Here is a 14,110-nt window from a genome sequence, read left to right as displayed (position 1 = left end):
AAATGTCATTGCTATCTCATCGGGTCAGTCACTGTATTTAGAGATATTTTTTTGTTTACCAAAACACTCTCTTTCTATTAACAGACTCTGCCAGCTGCACTGCGCGCCATGAAAGGCAAAGCAGCTCGCCAATGTCTGACTGAGGAACTGAGTCTTCACGTCCAGCAAAATCGTGCTATACTGGACCACCAACAGTTTGATTACATCATTCGGATGATGAATTGTGCCCTCCAGGTAATTCACAGACTCACACCTCAGTCTTCTTCTGCATCCACATTGTAAACAGATTAAAAACTTAAGCTGCCATGGAGGCAAAGTAATTTCTTACACTTTAAGAACTTGATATTATCTTTAAGAGAAGCATCACACTACTAGTACTATAATAATATCTCAATTAATCCTTCATCAGAGACGTAATTGGCAACAATTTATGTGTGTTAGTTGTTTTACTGTTTGAGCAATATTTAGGCAAAGTCCTAAACTAAAGTGAGGATTTGCTCCTTTTTGTAGTTTTATTGAGCTGTAATTTAAATACTTTTGTGTTTTGCACTAAATTAGAAAATGTTTACATTGAGCTTCAGGAAATCATTTTATCAAATCAATCATCAAACTGTTTTCTAGCATCTCACATGGAAAGGTTTTATAGCTTTGATCAGTCTGATTGCCGACTGTGATTGGCCACCATAGTGTGACATCGTATTGCGTCTGTCCAAAAGTTGACACCTCTACGGTCAAAACCCCTGCAGTTTAAACGCACTACCCCTATTCAAATGTGTTGGTGACACATCTGGTCTTCAACCAGCCCAAAACAGCACGTCACCCTGCTGATCATATCCCTCCACTGGCTCCCAGTTGCTGCCCGCATCAAATTCAAAATCCTGACACTCACTTACAAAACAGCAACTAAAACAGCTCCCATCTACCTGAACTCCCTCGTTAAGGTGTACTCCCTAGTTCTGGCTCACAACGCTCTGCCAATGAAAGGTGCCTGGTACAACCATAACAATAGGGCCTTAAGACACTGGTTTTCTGGTGGTAGAATGAGTTACCAAACTCTGTTCAATTTGCAAAGTCCCTCTCAATCTTTAAGAAAGGACTAGAGCCAGCTCTTTCATGAACACCTCTGCACTCGACTGCTTGAAAGCAAAACAAACAAACAAAACGTTCTCCTATGCACTCTGTGCACTGCCTGCTGTCACCTACATCCTATTGGACTCAAACCTAGATTATGGAACTTGCCCGAATTGCTCTCCCCTGGTGGTGTAGCAGCTCTCAGATGCATATCACTTTGGATAAAAGCGTCTACTAAATGAAATTCTATATTTTAAATGAATGGGGGGGAGTGGTGTTTTTGCCACAACACCTGATTTGGTGTGAGTGCAGCCTTAGTCTGAAAAATAAGCAACACAACCTTTAATTGCAGCGCTTGTTCACTTCAACATTACTGTCATTGAAAACTTATGGAGAAAACTACATATACACTTCATCTGTCTCTAACCCCTTACATAAAGCAACATTCAGTGAAATTGCATCATACATCAATAAATAGGATGCGTGATAGGCAGTCAAACAAAATCTAAATAGATTTGCCCTGTTAAAACTTGTTTTAAAATCTGTTAAAACAATAAAAAATAAATAAATAAATTGACAACATTTTGCCAAAAATATATTTTCTTCCTCCGACTTTGTACCCAAACAATATGTAAAACAGATGCCAAAGTTCACTGTAGTATATATCTGGCTGTATTTTTAGCCGTGAACCCCAAATTTTCAGCAGATGCTTCATATTTATGAGTTCAAACTGGTTTTAATTTAGCTAAAGTAATGTGTGAGTACACATGACCTGCTCTACATGCCTGACCTTCCTTCTCAACTTGTTTTTCCTTAATTTCAAAAATTGGCTTCGTTTACAAAAGTTTAGTCTTAAGACTGAATCCCAACAATACTGCTTATTGTTTATCAGATAGTATGTTTGTCTCTTCCTGGTGCCCTCATGCCTCGACTACTTGTCAAAGTGAGTAAGTAATGTGTTTTTGTGCAGCTCATAAAGAGTCAGTGAGGCTTCACTCAACCAGAGCAGCCGAGTCTTTATTGGTAGTTCCACATGTTTTACTGCCTTGAATCAGGCCTTTCCAGGGAATTTAATAATTTTAAGCAGTCCTCACGGAGTGCAGATTTTATGGAGTAACTTTGGATTCCAGTCATTCCCCCCCCCCCCCCCCCCCCATGATAGAAAGCCAATTAATCCCACCATCTGCTCGGGCCAGGAACATGCAAGGTCATTTGACATGTCATTTGCTCCTCAATTTTAAAAAGGGAAGAAATGAAGCCGACTGCAGCATTGATGATTTTGGCCAAAGTTCTGTCTACATGACAAGGCTATTGATTTGCAAACAGGGTAACTTATGTCTTTCCACGCATGCAGGAAGAGTTGTTGCATCACCCAACTTATGCTGCGTAATGTCTGACTGTCTTCAGTTCTAAGAGCAGTGATGAACTATGTGCTGCTTCCACATGAGTTTGTCAGTGATATCTACTGTATCTGTTGAAAGGATGGAGAGTTGCAAGATGTTCAGTTAATACAACCATCTCCTTTGCATGCTGTTTAGGTGGGCCATTGTAGCGCTGCTATCTGATAGCTTGTCAGCCAGAGGGTCTTTTTTGTGTTAAACTGAGATCCTGATGTGTTAACTTTTACTGGAACAGATCAGTGAAATGAGTTTAAAACACAAAATAATGAACAATGCAGCAAATCTCCCCATCTCTGCCATGAGGAGAGACAAATGTGAAATGCATTTTCTAGTCAATTTCATATTCCTCATTTTGTCAAGGACAGCTCTCAGTAAACTGAAATTGTCGTTCACATCTGGAAAAAGATTCAGATTCAGATTCATTTTATTCTTTGTCCCAAAAGGGCACTTAGTTTGCAGCAGGTATACAGAAAAACAACACAGATCACACAAAAAATTAAAACACAACAACGAAATTAATTGATTGGAATTAAAAACATGAATTTATAAAGGAAAAACTCAGAAAAATACAGATTATCTATTCATTGTCTGCTGTTTGCAGCACAAACAGGTGAACTCACATCAGAGGATAATGCTGATATTCATTGTCTATTTTTGAACTGATGTGTTTATAATACTAGTAAACGAAAGAACAAGTGTCTTACTACAGACATTAATATCATTATAATTCTTATATGTAAATAATAAAAGTCTCCGAGCATGTTTTAAAGACAAATTTGACTCCTTTCGGCATGCTGCAAAAACACCAATGTTACTCGTGCGAGAAAAGTTCACACATGGAGAAGGGATTTGAATTTTGTTAACCACAACATGCAAAAAGATAAAGATTTTAAAAGATTTTATTGTGTATTTTTTGTAATGTAATGTATTTCTTTAACATCGAAGCCAGGCATTTGTTCCTGGCTTTCCTTTCTTGGTCTCAACTCGATTGTGAGGGGTTTGTCTCAGATGAGCTATGAAAGGAATATAAATAGTAAATTGCTGGGCCATTAATTACTTTCATATTCTGCACTCTGCCTTTTCTTTCAACGCCCAGCCACGTAAGAACCCAAAAATGATATTGCAGTGTGTGCACCACTGTCAGCGTTTTTCATGGGTGTGTGTGTGTGTGTAAGGGATCCTTAAGTGCTTTACAAAACCAAAGTGACCTCTTCTGTAAAAAATGTTGCTTGCTCTTTGTATAATGACAGCATGATGCCTCATTAGGATTTCTGGCATTTCTGTTGATATGACACATCGATTCACAATGACATTATTATGGGGAAAATTACAACATTTATCGTTTCACTGTCAACTTCAGGCTAAGTAACCGTTCTGTTGTCTGGTTGCAATCAATGTTTTTCCTTCGAAAGGTTTGCAGCGGAGCACAGCCACAGGAAGCAGTATGTCATACAAAAATGTACAATAGGTTAGATGTTAGGACATCAGATTCAAGTGGTACTGTACCATGTCAGTGCTTGTTCATTTGTTTTTCTTTCTTCCGTTTATTTTGTTATAATATTTAATGCTTAGAGAAATGTTGATACATTCTCTGGAGTGAGTTGGTATGACCAGAAAATGTTCACAGTGACACATTTTTCCTGTTTTCACATTTGTTGATATCCTTATCTGTGTTATTTCTCTGCCATGAATCATACAATGTAACAAGCTTCATTAAGTAATTTGAGCTAATTGCACATTTATTTGTGTGTGTGAGTTAGTGCACACGCATATGCACTGGTCATTGCTCCAGCTCTTGAAATGAATGTTGCGCAAGCCATGTGGGGGAATGAGTCCTGCTGTGGATCTATCCTGGCATCCCAACCATTTCCTGTCAGATAGGATTATGAGCCCTCTGTGCTCTGCTCTCTCATGGCTGAGGGCCTCATGATGGTGCTCAAAAACACACTCTGAATGGCAGTTTACTGTGAGAGGGGATTAGGGCGGGAGGTTCATGGGAAGCGGCTACAACGGCATGGAGTCCATGAGTTCCGCATTATATTGAGCTTGACCGTCTGATGTAGAGCAGTGTGCAGAAATACACGTTACACACAGATGTTTTTGGACAAGTAGGAGGCACTTTATCTCACTGTCCTGTCTGAATCACAGACTGCTGAATATTGAGCTGATGAGCTGGGACGCATACCAACTGAGTATACCCTCTGCCCCTCATGGAGCTTGAAGGCTGCAACAACTTGACAAATAGTTTCAGTCCTTGTCCCCTTCAGCTCTTTAAGCACTTTGAACATCTCTTTTAATAGTGAATAGATGACTTCATTTCATTTTTACATTATTTAGATCATAAATTTGTCTCTTGCTGTGAGAACATGGCCCCTGTCTGCCTTAGTGGCCTTGATGGACTGCCTTGCGTAACACGGTCACTGGGAATCTGCACTGGGTATCATTCCCATGTTCAGATATCTGTTTCTCTAGGATGTCCTGTATGGCCAGGTAAACATCTGCCTTAATCGGAATTCATGCTTTTGCAATGCAATCTTTGTTTGTTACTCATCCGGACACCACACAGTTCAACTATGTGGATGGTTCCTCTTCCTATTGGTGATTCAACCTGCAATTAACCGTAAAAGCCTCCGAGTTAAGAATTTTCTGTATATTCGTAATCACAGAATTCTCATTAAGGAATGCCATAAGTGCTTTCCTGGAAAACACTAAGTTTTCTGTAACACACAGGAAGCTGCTGTTTGTTCACATCATGTAGCTTTTCTGTCACATGCTATTTGTTTCTGTTTGCTGCATACATGTTTGAGACAGACTAGCTATGTTAGTCATCATAGTTCCTGCAGCTTCAAGAATGAAGGAAAAAACAGTGAGATATGTAGAAAATAATAGGAGGAAAAGAAGACTGCAAGGTGTCCTAGCAAACACCCTCCTCTCCCTCGATCCTTGAAATCCCAAACAAGCTAACATACTCCCCTTCCTGCATGGATCTATTCATTTCAGTGATTGCCTTTTGAGTCCTAAATAAAATGTACTTACCTTTATCAAGTTTTTCATGTGGTGCTGATAGAATGGAAACAGCTCTGTTCCACTTCTCAGTTTTCACTTTTCATTCAGTCTAATCTCAGAGCTGCAGTAGATTTTACTTCTTATCTGTTCACTTTGTTACTTGCCAAAGCCGTGCAGCTGTCACTTTGCTTCTCTGACTGGAGATTATGGTGAAGGTTGGTAGGTGATAATAAGGATGGCTTAAGTAAACCTGATAATGTCTACTTTATATGACATGTGACATGTTGAAGCAGCCTCTTTATTTTTCCATGGATATTAGGACAAAGCTTGTGATGTGTTCTTCATCTGAAGCATGACTGTGGCCTTTTCAGTGTTAAAAAAACAACTTATCATAAGTTCCTGTTTCAAAGAACCAATAAACCATTCCACAGAATTTGAGTCCTATTGTTAAATATTCACACTTATCTGCTCGTGCATTTCCACTTGTTGTTCTGTTTTGACTGGGGTCCATGAACTCCTGTTACCTGCAGCATTGTCAAGGATGCCGGTAAACAATGCTTTGGTGCTGCTCCAAGCTGGAACATTTTACCGCAGCCCAAATAACTGCAAAGAAAAACACAAGCGACAAGAACAATAAAATAGAAACTATGTTGCTCAGTCCACAGGGGGCCATGCTTTCATGTGTAGCTGTGGAACTTGTGTTCTGCATTTTCTCTCCTCTGAACATTCTTGTGTTTTTTTTTTTTCTAGAGTAATGGTGATAACATAGGCCCCCATTATAGACCGCTATCAGAAAGCACAGCATTCTTCTCCCTATCTCTCCTGTCGAAATTATAGACCCTGATAGTGTGTTGCATAGCTTTAGAAAAACTCATGAACTTAGAATTTCTGAATGATAAAGTTAAAAAAGAAAGAAAATGTGTGTTATGTACATTTTCTTGGTATAAGGTCCCACTGAGGGTTATGAGGTGCGGCACCAGGTCAGCATCAGTGCTGTTGTTAGTGCACGGTCTTAAATCAAGTTTCCTCTAGCCATTCTCATCTACAGAGTTCAACAAATAAATCCCAACAAAGCTTACCACAGATAAGTACCAATTTCCTGTGAATGAAGTACTTTTGACTCCAACTCGCATCATTTTCTCCAATTCTCCTGTTCTCATCATTCTCTGTGATCTCTTTAAGTTTTGTTTGGGCCCCTAAGTCCCCCGCTATAAGCCTCTTAATGTACTATTCATCTTAATGCCATTCTCTTGAAAGCACTATTAGGCGCCGCCTCTTTGACCTGAAACAATCCTAAATACAAAGACTCTTTGGCATGGTGTATAAAAGTCAAAAGGGGGAATATTTTCAACTATTTATAAAAAACAAAATAAAAAAGAAAATTAAATTTGGTTTCTGGCTGGTCATGACTGCTTGATAAATGGACACAGCATTTTATGGCCAAAAAGAATAGATTCTTATGATTGTCTTGAATGAGTCTTGTATGGCAATCTAGTTCAAGAATGCAAAACATAAAAATTACCAATAAATTGAAGACTGGAGTGACCTGACAATTGTGTCAAGGCAGGGATTATATAAGGCTATTGAAAGCATATGTCCTAATAGTGGAACAGAGCAGAGTAAGTGGTTTTGGCAGACTTTTTTTCAAGCATCACATTTGAAGGGGAAACGTCAGGATTTTTCAACCTCGACTTCATTTTCCCATCATTTTGTGTATAAGTGACTAATGAGGACAACAATTTTTGAAATAAGGGCAGTACTGAGTGAGTGCACTCCAGCCAGCAGCCACAAAACAGGCCGCAGTTTAATCCTTTAGACAGAGCTATTGCGGCCTGTCAATGTACATCCATAAAAAGTGCTTGTTTTGCCACTGAGATGCTCAGATTTTTTTTTATCTTTATCTAAAATATTTTCAAAGTCATGGCTGAATATTTAGCTTATTATTTAGCTGTCTTCCTGCATCTCGTGAGATTTCAGAGAAAGACTTCTTGAGCGAGATTTGGTTGGACACAATAACAAACATATCAGATCAAGTGAAAGGTAAAGAAAAAGTTCTTGATCATTCACATCAGTCAGGAGCTGAAAGACACATTTTTTGTTCTTATATCTTAGGAACACATAATTACTTCAAAACATACAGTTACCAAAACTCATATACATTTCTTCACTCAAGTTTCCCCTCCAGCCCTGGTGTGTGTAACCTCTCTGTGGGGAGCCTGTGTTACTTGTGTTGAGCCTCTGGTGAAAAAAAGTGTTCATAGAGCCATGTAACATGTCTCTTGCTGTGTTTGCCCTGCTCTAACTTCTCCCCTGTTGTTTGATCCACAGGACTGTTCCAGCTCAGAGGAGTACACTGTGGCTTCTGCACTGCTGCCCCTGTCAACAGCCTTCTACAGGGTAAGGAAGTTAATTGAAAGAAAGGATGTACAGTACAGGATGTGAGTTCAATTCAATGTTTCTTTTTCTCGCATTTTCTTTGTTATGCATACAAACTAATACTTGGTCACGTGTTGGTTGACTATGTAGTGTCTAAAGGATTAGTTAAACCGAATAACAAAAAACATTACCATTAACCTCCAGTGGAGTCTGGCCATGTATATTTTAGATTTTCACTGCCGAGGTTTTGAAATACCTGCCACTGAAACTACTTTCAAGAAATTGAGGGGCATTGGATATTGGGATATTGTTTGAGGCTCTCAAATACTGAACACATTCAACAAGCCCCAAAGCTATCTCCGTAAAGAAGGTTTTTAATATGTCCACCTACAATTCCTGTTCCGGACAGTTTTTCAAACTGTAATTCATGCAAAGGTATACCAGCTGAGCCCCAGTATGTAAATATAGAGCAATGTGCATAATATGTCCCCTTTGACACTGCACTGTAGAAATGTTTGTAGCCAGAGGAAGAGCAGTTTTCTTAACCTTTGACCTTTGATCATCCCCGAGCATGTACAGTACATGCACAGAGCAACATCTTAAAACCTTCACAGCAGAGTGTAAAGGACTGGTCGTGGCCTTTGGTTTCCAAACCACAGTATCAACAGGGGGTAGCTGCAGTGCTCACCACAACTATGTTCCCACAGCTTGCTCGTTGCTATGGACACAGACACAACTGTCCGCACTGGCTTTTGTTGGGTATCACTGCCATACCCTGATGGGCTGGTCTGGGACCTGACCCGCTCTCTGCCGCCACATGACTCATCCAGTTCACATGCTACAGACTGATGTAACTCACCCAGATAAACCAAATGTGTTCTTTCTTTTTGTTTCTCTTTAGGACCACCAGCACTGAAAAATAATAAATTATATCAGTGTTTTCTTAATTCAATTTCTGTTTCATAGGAATATCCATTAAAGTATATTCACAACTATTACACAATGGAGCTATTTCCTATTGTCTTAGAACAATATAAATGATTTCTTGTCTGGCTCTGACAACTCACTGAAAAAAGGAAGATATTTTGAGAATGCAACAGCTTTTTCTTTGTTATTTACAGATGATTGGAACTGGTGACAAACTTGAGCTCTGCCTCACCCAAAGGGTGAAAAGTAGAGTGAGGTCAGGAGGGAAATTGCCAAAATGATTCTGTAATCTTTGGTTTAGTGGTGCAAGGATCATTCAGGGGAAATGTGACAAAAACAAAGCTTGGTAATGAAGCATTCCATCAGTTCCCAGCAGCTGTCATCATGGGTGTGGATTGAAAGACCCGACATGATCCTGACATCTCACCATTGATCCCTCACACCCTGTTTCACATGTTTCTGGACGTGTTCAACGAACATTTTTCCCACATTCCCAAATTTGAGTATTACAAAACGCAGCTTTAGAAGTTTGATAGCTGAAGTTTGAGTGGGATGCCTTGCAAAGAACAATATGTACCATGACACTGCAGCATGCATAACATGATGGGTTTAGATAGCAGGCATTTAAAATATCCAAAATGCAACATCTCATCTTTCAGAAGCCCCCCCCCCACCACTCCCAATCATCTTTATAGCATGAAACCTGAGAGACTGTTACTGTGGGCTCCTAACCATTGCTTATATATCACAGTAGCTACTGTATGTGTTCCGAAAAGAGTCCCAAATACTTGACAAATGATCAACCAGTCCTTCAATGTGACCAGACGAGACTGTGACAGTAATTAGTTTTTTGGGGATTTTTTTGTAATTTGCTGTCTCATGTCTTGAAGTGGAGTTTTTGTTTTGTGTTGGGGTTGTTGTTTTTTTCGGGGGTTTTTGCCCAATAGGAATTGGTAAGATATAGATGACAGTGCTGGCTATAAAAATCCAGGAAAGACAGGTTCATTTGAGCTGTTGTTTAATTGGCTTTTAACCTGAAAACAGATGTTGTGGGCCATGTGGTCACAATTATTTTCATGACGCATTTGTTTGAAACAGCACATTCTCATCTAAGATCTAAAACTAAACAATCTCTCACACAGCTGAGCTGATGTTGGACTCATGTAATTGCACTTCTTTGTATTCAGTCTGCTAGTTATGCAGGAGATCCCTACAGGCTTTAAGATTAGGATGTAATGGTGCAATGCTGTTTAAAGAAAGGTCAGATATTTGTAAAGACCACTAAATTGAGTTGGAAATTTTCCAAATCAGCAGGTTGTTTATACCGAAAATTGAACCATTGACCTGATCAAAATGTGACCTACTTAACTGTATGGTGACATTGATTTGAAATCAGTCTCAAGAGCAAGCAAGCGAAACTGTTGTAATTTAGCTCAGTCTATTCCAAAGCAGGAACAGAGGAGGCATTTCCCTTTTTACATTCCAGCAAATTTTCATGTTTTGTAAGACATCTCAGTATGAATGTTTTTTTTTTGAAGAATCCGTTCTTGATATTCTTTAAGTCAGGGGTGATAGTGCTATTGCATCTCCAACATGTGTCTGACACAAAGTTTAATCAACAGTGGATATTTTGCACTTATTGTGCAAGTATTCATAGGAGATAAAGCTAATGGATGCCAAACAGTGGGTGAACATTAAATGTTGTTAGTTCAAGTTCAGGAGTCAGACATTGGTCAAGTCCCTGTTTGGTATTCTTGGACAGGCCTTGGCAGGCTCACACTGCACTCATGCTTACAGTCGTACTGTCCCCATGGCCCTTAAGTCTCCAGGTCGTGGAACGTGGGAAGCTCCCTCGCTATGCAACCGTCTGCTCCCAGAATCAGCACTGCCAGAGAGAGACAGACAGTGTATGGTTATATTGTATTGCAGACCGTATGTTGACATTGAACAGCTTATGTTATTGACCCACATTCTATGTTCAGTTGTTTTGCTTTACCATTTCTTTGTTTTGCCTTCAATGTTGACCCTTCTTGAATGTTTTGCTCATACTAAAGCACACATGGAGCAGCGTTTGTTAATACTTCCCATAGAAGGAACCTAAAACTGATTTGCAAAATATCTTTTAGCCTGGATCATGCATGGATGGTGTCACTTGTCTCCTGTTGCTAAAGTTTATCTAAACGCAGCACAACCTTTGAACAGTGGCTCTTTGTTAAAGGTGAGGTTTTACATTTTGTTGTGATTCTCTAATCTTATGTCAGTTCCTCTGCCATTCATTATCTAGTGAAGGGTGAGTTTATCAGCAGATGAGCAGGTGTCATTGACGTCTGAGTCAGTTGTTATTTTGCCCTTTGCAGTCCCATGTAACATGTTTTATTACATTTGAATATGTCACCAGAGTAAAAGGCTGGATCCAGCAGCAAGTGAAAAACACAAACACAATTCTGGAAGATTTACACAGCTCGAACACTTGATTGTTAGCATTCTTTCAGCCATAGTTTATTCATGGGGGGATTTGGCAGCTTGCTCTGCCAAACAGCTCTACACCGTGTCCTCACAATGAAAATGACGTACTGGGTGATCCTTGTATATATCAGAGATGTCCAGCTCTTGACTTACCGTATCTATGTTTACTTCATTTTGGAACATTTATGTTACTTGTACATCGTGTTTCTTCACAGTCATGGCCTATGGATGCCATGAGGGGTTTGTTTATTAGTCTGACTTTCAACTTTTTTTCTCTCGCTTTGTTTTACGGGACTGAATAATGTAAATACATTGTTCAAACGGAGGCTTCATCAAGGTTTCGCGATGCTTGTAGTTTTTTTTCACAATACACCGACTTCATAGAGAATTACGAAAATTAGGAGATGGATTGTGTGCAGGTTAGGCATGCATTCCCACAGAGGACAGAAGTAATGTCTGTTTTTGTATCTACAATTCAGGAATGCTAAGAATTCTTCCAAAACAATAATAATAGTGAATAATGTTGCTGCCCCACGGCTGGCAACATATCAGACATGATGGTCTTCACTCAGCGTCTGCATTTAAGTGTGATCTCCCTTCAGTGACAACATGCACCGTCTCTCACTCTCTGAGAGACACTGTTGTATGGCTCTCCAACTGATGTTTGAAGGCCACAGTCCAGCATACCATGAACTTTGGGATCATGTCCCAAAGTTCAAAACAAGATCTCAAATTGTGATAGCCTCTTTCTTTTTGACCTAAACACAGCATTTTCTGCTTTCTGTCTCTGGTTGTGGTTTTTCTGCTTGTTTTTCGCCCTTTCAACCCTGCATTCCTCCTCTTCACTAGTCAAGTCACACAGCCAGATGTGTCTGATAGTGGTATACTCCCTCCTTCCCCTTCATCTTTACTTCCTTATTTCCTTTCCTCCTCCTTTTCCTTTTTTCTCCCCTTCCTTGTCCTCCTTCTTGTCCATCTGTTTTGTGGATTTCTCTGTGAGCTCAATGTATTATCATATTAGGAAGAGATGACCTCGGTCAAAATGACCTGAACATATCTCAAAAGTACAGCGAGGCTGTAGACAGACACCCCCCCCCCCCCTCACACACAAACACACACACACCCACACACACACACACACACACACACACACACACACACACACACACACACACACACACACACACAGACCCACCCACACAACATCTGCTGAAAGACACATAGCACAATGCTGTGACAGATAGGTGTTACGGGACTACTCTAAGGGCTGCAGTTCTTCTTATCGTATTCGTCACTATTTATTGGCCATGTTTCATGCATCTCCATCCTCTCATTATAGCCAGTCTTAAAAGCATTTCTGGTCTCAGGAGATTCGTGATCTCAGGGCAGCGTGATTTGTTCCACTGATGATATCAAAGTTATTATAATCATCTTTGTTTCTGATGAAAAACAGATCCTCTAAACAATATCTATTAATGTTATTCTCATGTTGCCCAATGATCTACTTACTGCAAGGCGGTACTCTGGCACACCATTTGTACATCTCAGGTTGGTGGCAGTAGTGTAGATGGTAGGAGAGGAGGTGAATTCATAGTTTAGAAGCAAAGCATGACATGAAACTTACTGAACCCCCAAATGAAAGACACTTTTCTATACTTCATCTCCCTCACTCAATGTCCACCAGAGAGCACTGACAAAATGTCAATAACAAATAACAAACATACATATAAAAATTAAATATTAAAATATTGGTATTAGCCTCAAAAGATAGTATCTGTCAGGTTACATCAGACTGAATTGCTATGAAGCTTAGATAGAGTTCTTCTGAATCTATATTAAAATGTTGTACCTGGACATTGTACAGAGTTTACCAACTCCTGTGTTCTGTATCTATATCAGAGTGTCCCACATATTTTCTATTTTTTTCTTTTTGGCTTCTGTCATTAGCATTATCTTCTATTTATCTCAAGTTCTTCCCTTGAAATTTACTGAAAGTTCGCAGCTGTGTCACGCTTCCTGTGAAAGTGGTGTCTCTTTTGTCATCTAATTAGAAAAGCAGCTTGAGACTGTACTTCAGCAGTTTCAAAATGTCAATACATAATACAATAACAATTTCTAACTGTGAGTCAATTCTTTCTTCTTTTTTTTTAAAGTGAAAAAATAGTTTGGTAGATAGTATCAAAATCAAGATACAGTGAGGGCCTGCATGTTAACTGCTGTACTGTATGGGCATCAGCTCTGTGTTCGCCCCCCGTCCTCCCAGCTCTCCTCTCTCTTGGCTTCTGTCCCGTAACACTGGGAATAGAGCTGTTTTGGTTCTGTCTGTTATAATTACTGTAACCCCTCCAGTTCTCATCCTTCAAAGGTAAACTATGAAGTGATAATGGAAACCACGGCACTGTGTCAGACTCAGGGGAAAGAAATCAGAAGCTAATCTAATAACAGGCTCGAGCCGTACCCGTGGCCTACAGACTCTGTAGGGAGATGGACCGTAGGTGAATGTTGGTTTGTGGCCTGTCATTTTTTTTGACATACAGGACTTCTAGTTGAGACCATGTTTTTTTGTAGTATTCCCCGGATTGCTCTGTGGTATTTTGTTGTATGCGTCAGGCATGCATGGGTCAGGTTTAGCGCCTTTAGCCGAGCACTGTACGTTCCCTTCATGGGTTTGTTTTTGCAAGCATAAGGTGCTTTACTCTTCAGCCCATTAGGGGTTGTTATCTGTTTTAAAAGTTACGACTCACAGAAAATGATTGATTTCACTTTAAATTTCACAGCTGGCTTGTTTTTTGTTTTCCCACCTCTCCCCAGCATTTTGAAAACCCCATTTTTCAAGCAACACTCACTGGATCCCTACCCTTTGT

At 39.8% G+C, this 14,110-nt stretch overlaps 1 protein-coding gene across 3 annotated transcripts in view; it reads left to right on the top strand.

Annotated features, from left to right (window-relative positions):
• Positions 1 to 14,110, top strand: part of sbf2 (SET binding factor 2) — a 99,843-nt gene that overhangs the window by 51,823 nt on the left and 33,910 nt on the right. For all 3 annotated transcript variants that reach the window (XM_062422931.1, XM_062422916.1, XM_062422923.1), the window contains exons 16-17: positions 85 to 234; positions 7,806 to 7,874. In XM_062422931.1, the coding sequence (XP_062278915.1) occupies positions 85 to 234; positions 7,806 to 7,874 (219 nt within the window). The remainder of the gene's footprint in view (positions 1 to 84; positions 235 to 7,805; positions 7,875 to 14,110) is intronic.

This window comes from Scomber scombrus, chromosome 1 (genome assembly GCF_963691925.1).
Source record: "Scomber scombrus chromosome 1, fScoSco1.1, whole genome shotgun sequence".
NCBI lineage: Eukaryota > Metazoa > Chordata > Actinopteri > Scombriformes > Scombridae > Scomber > Scomber scombrus.
Note: the sequence above shows the minus strand (reverse complement) of the source record. Positions and strands in the feature narration are given on the sequence as shown.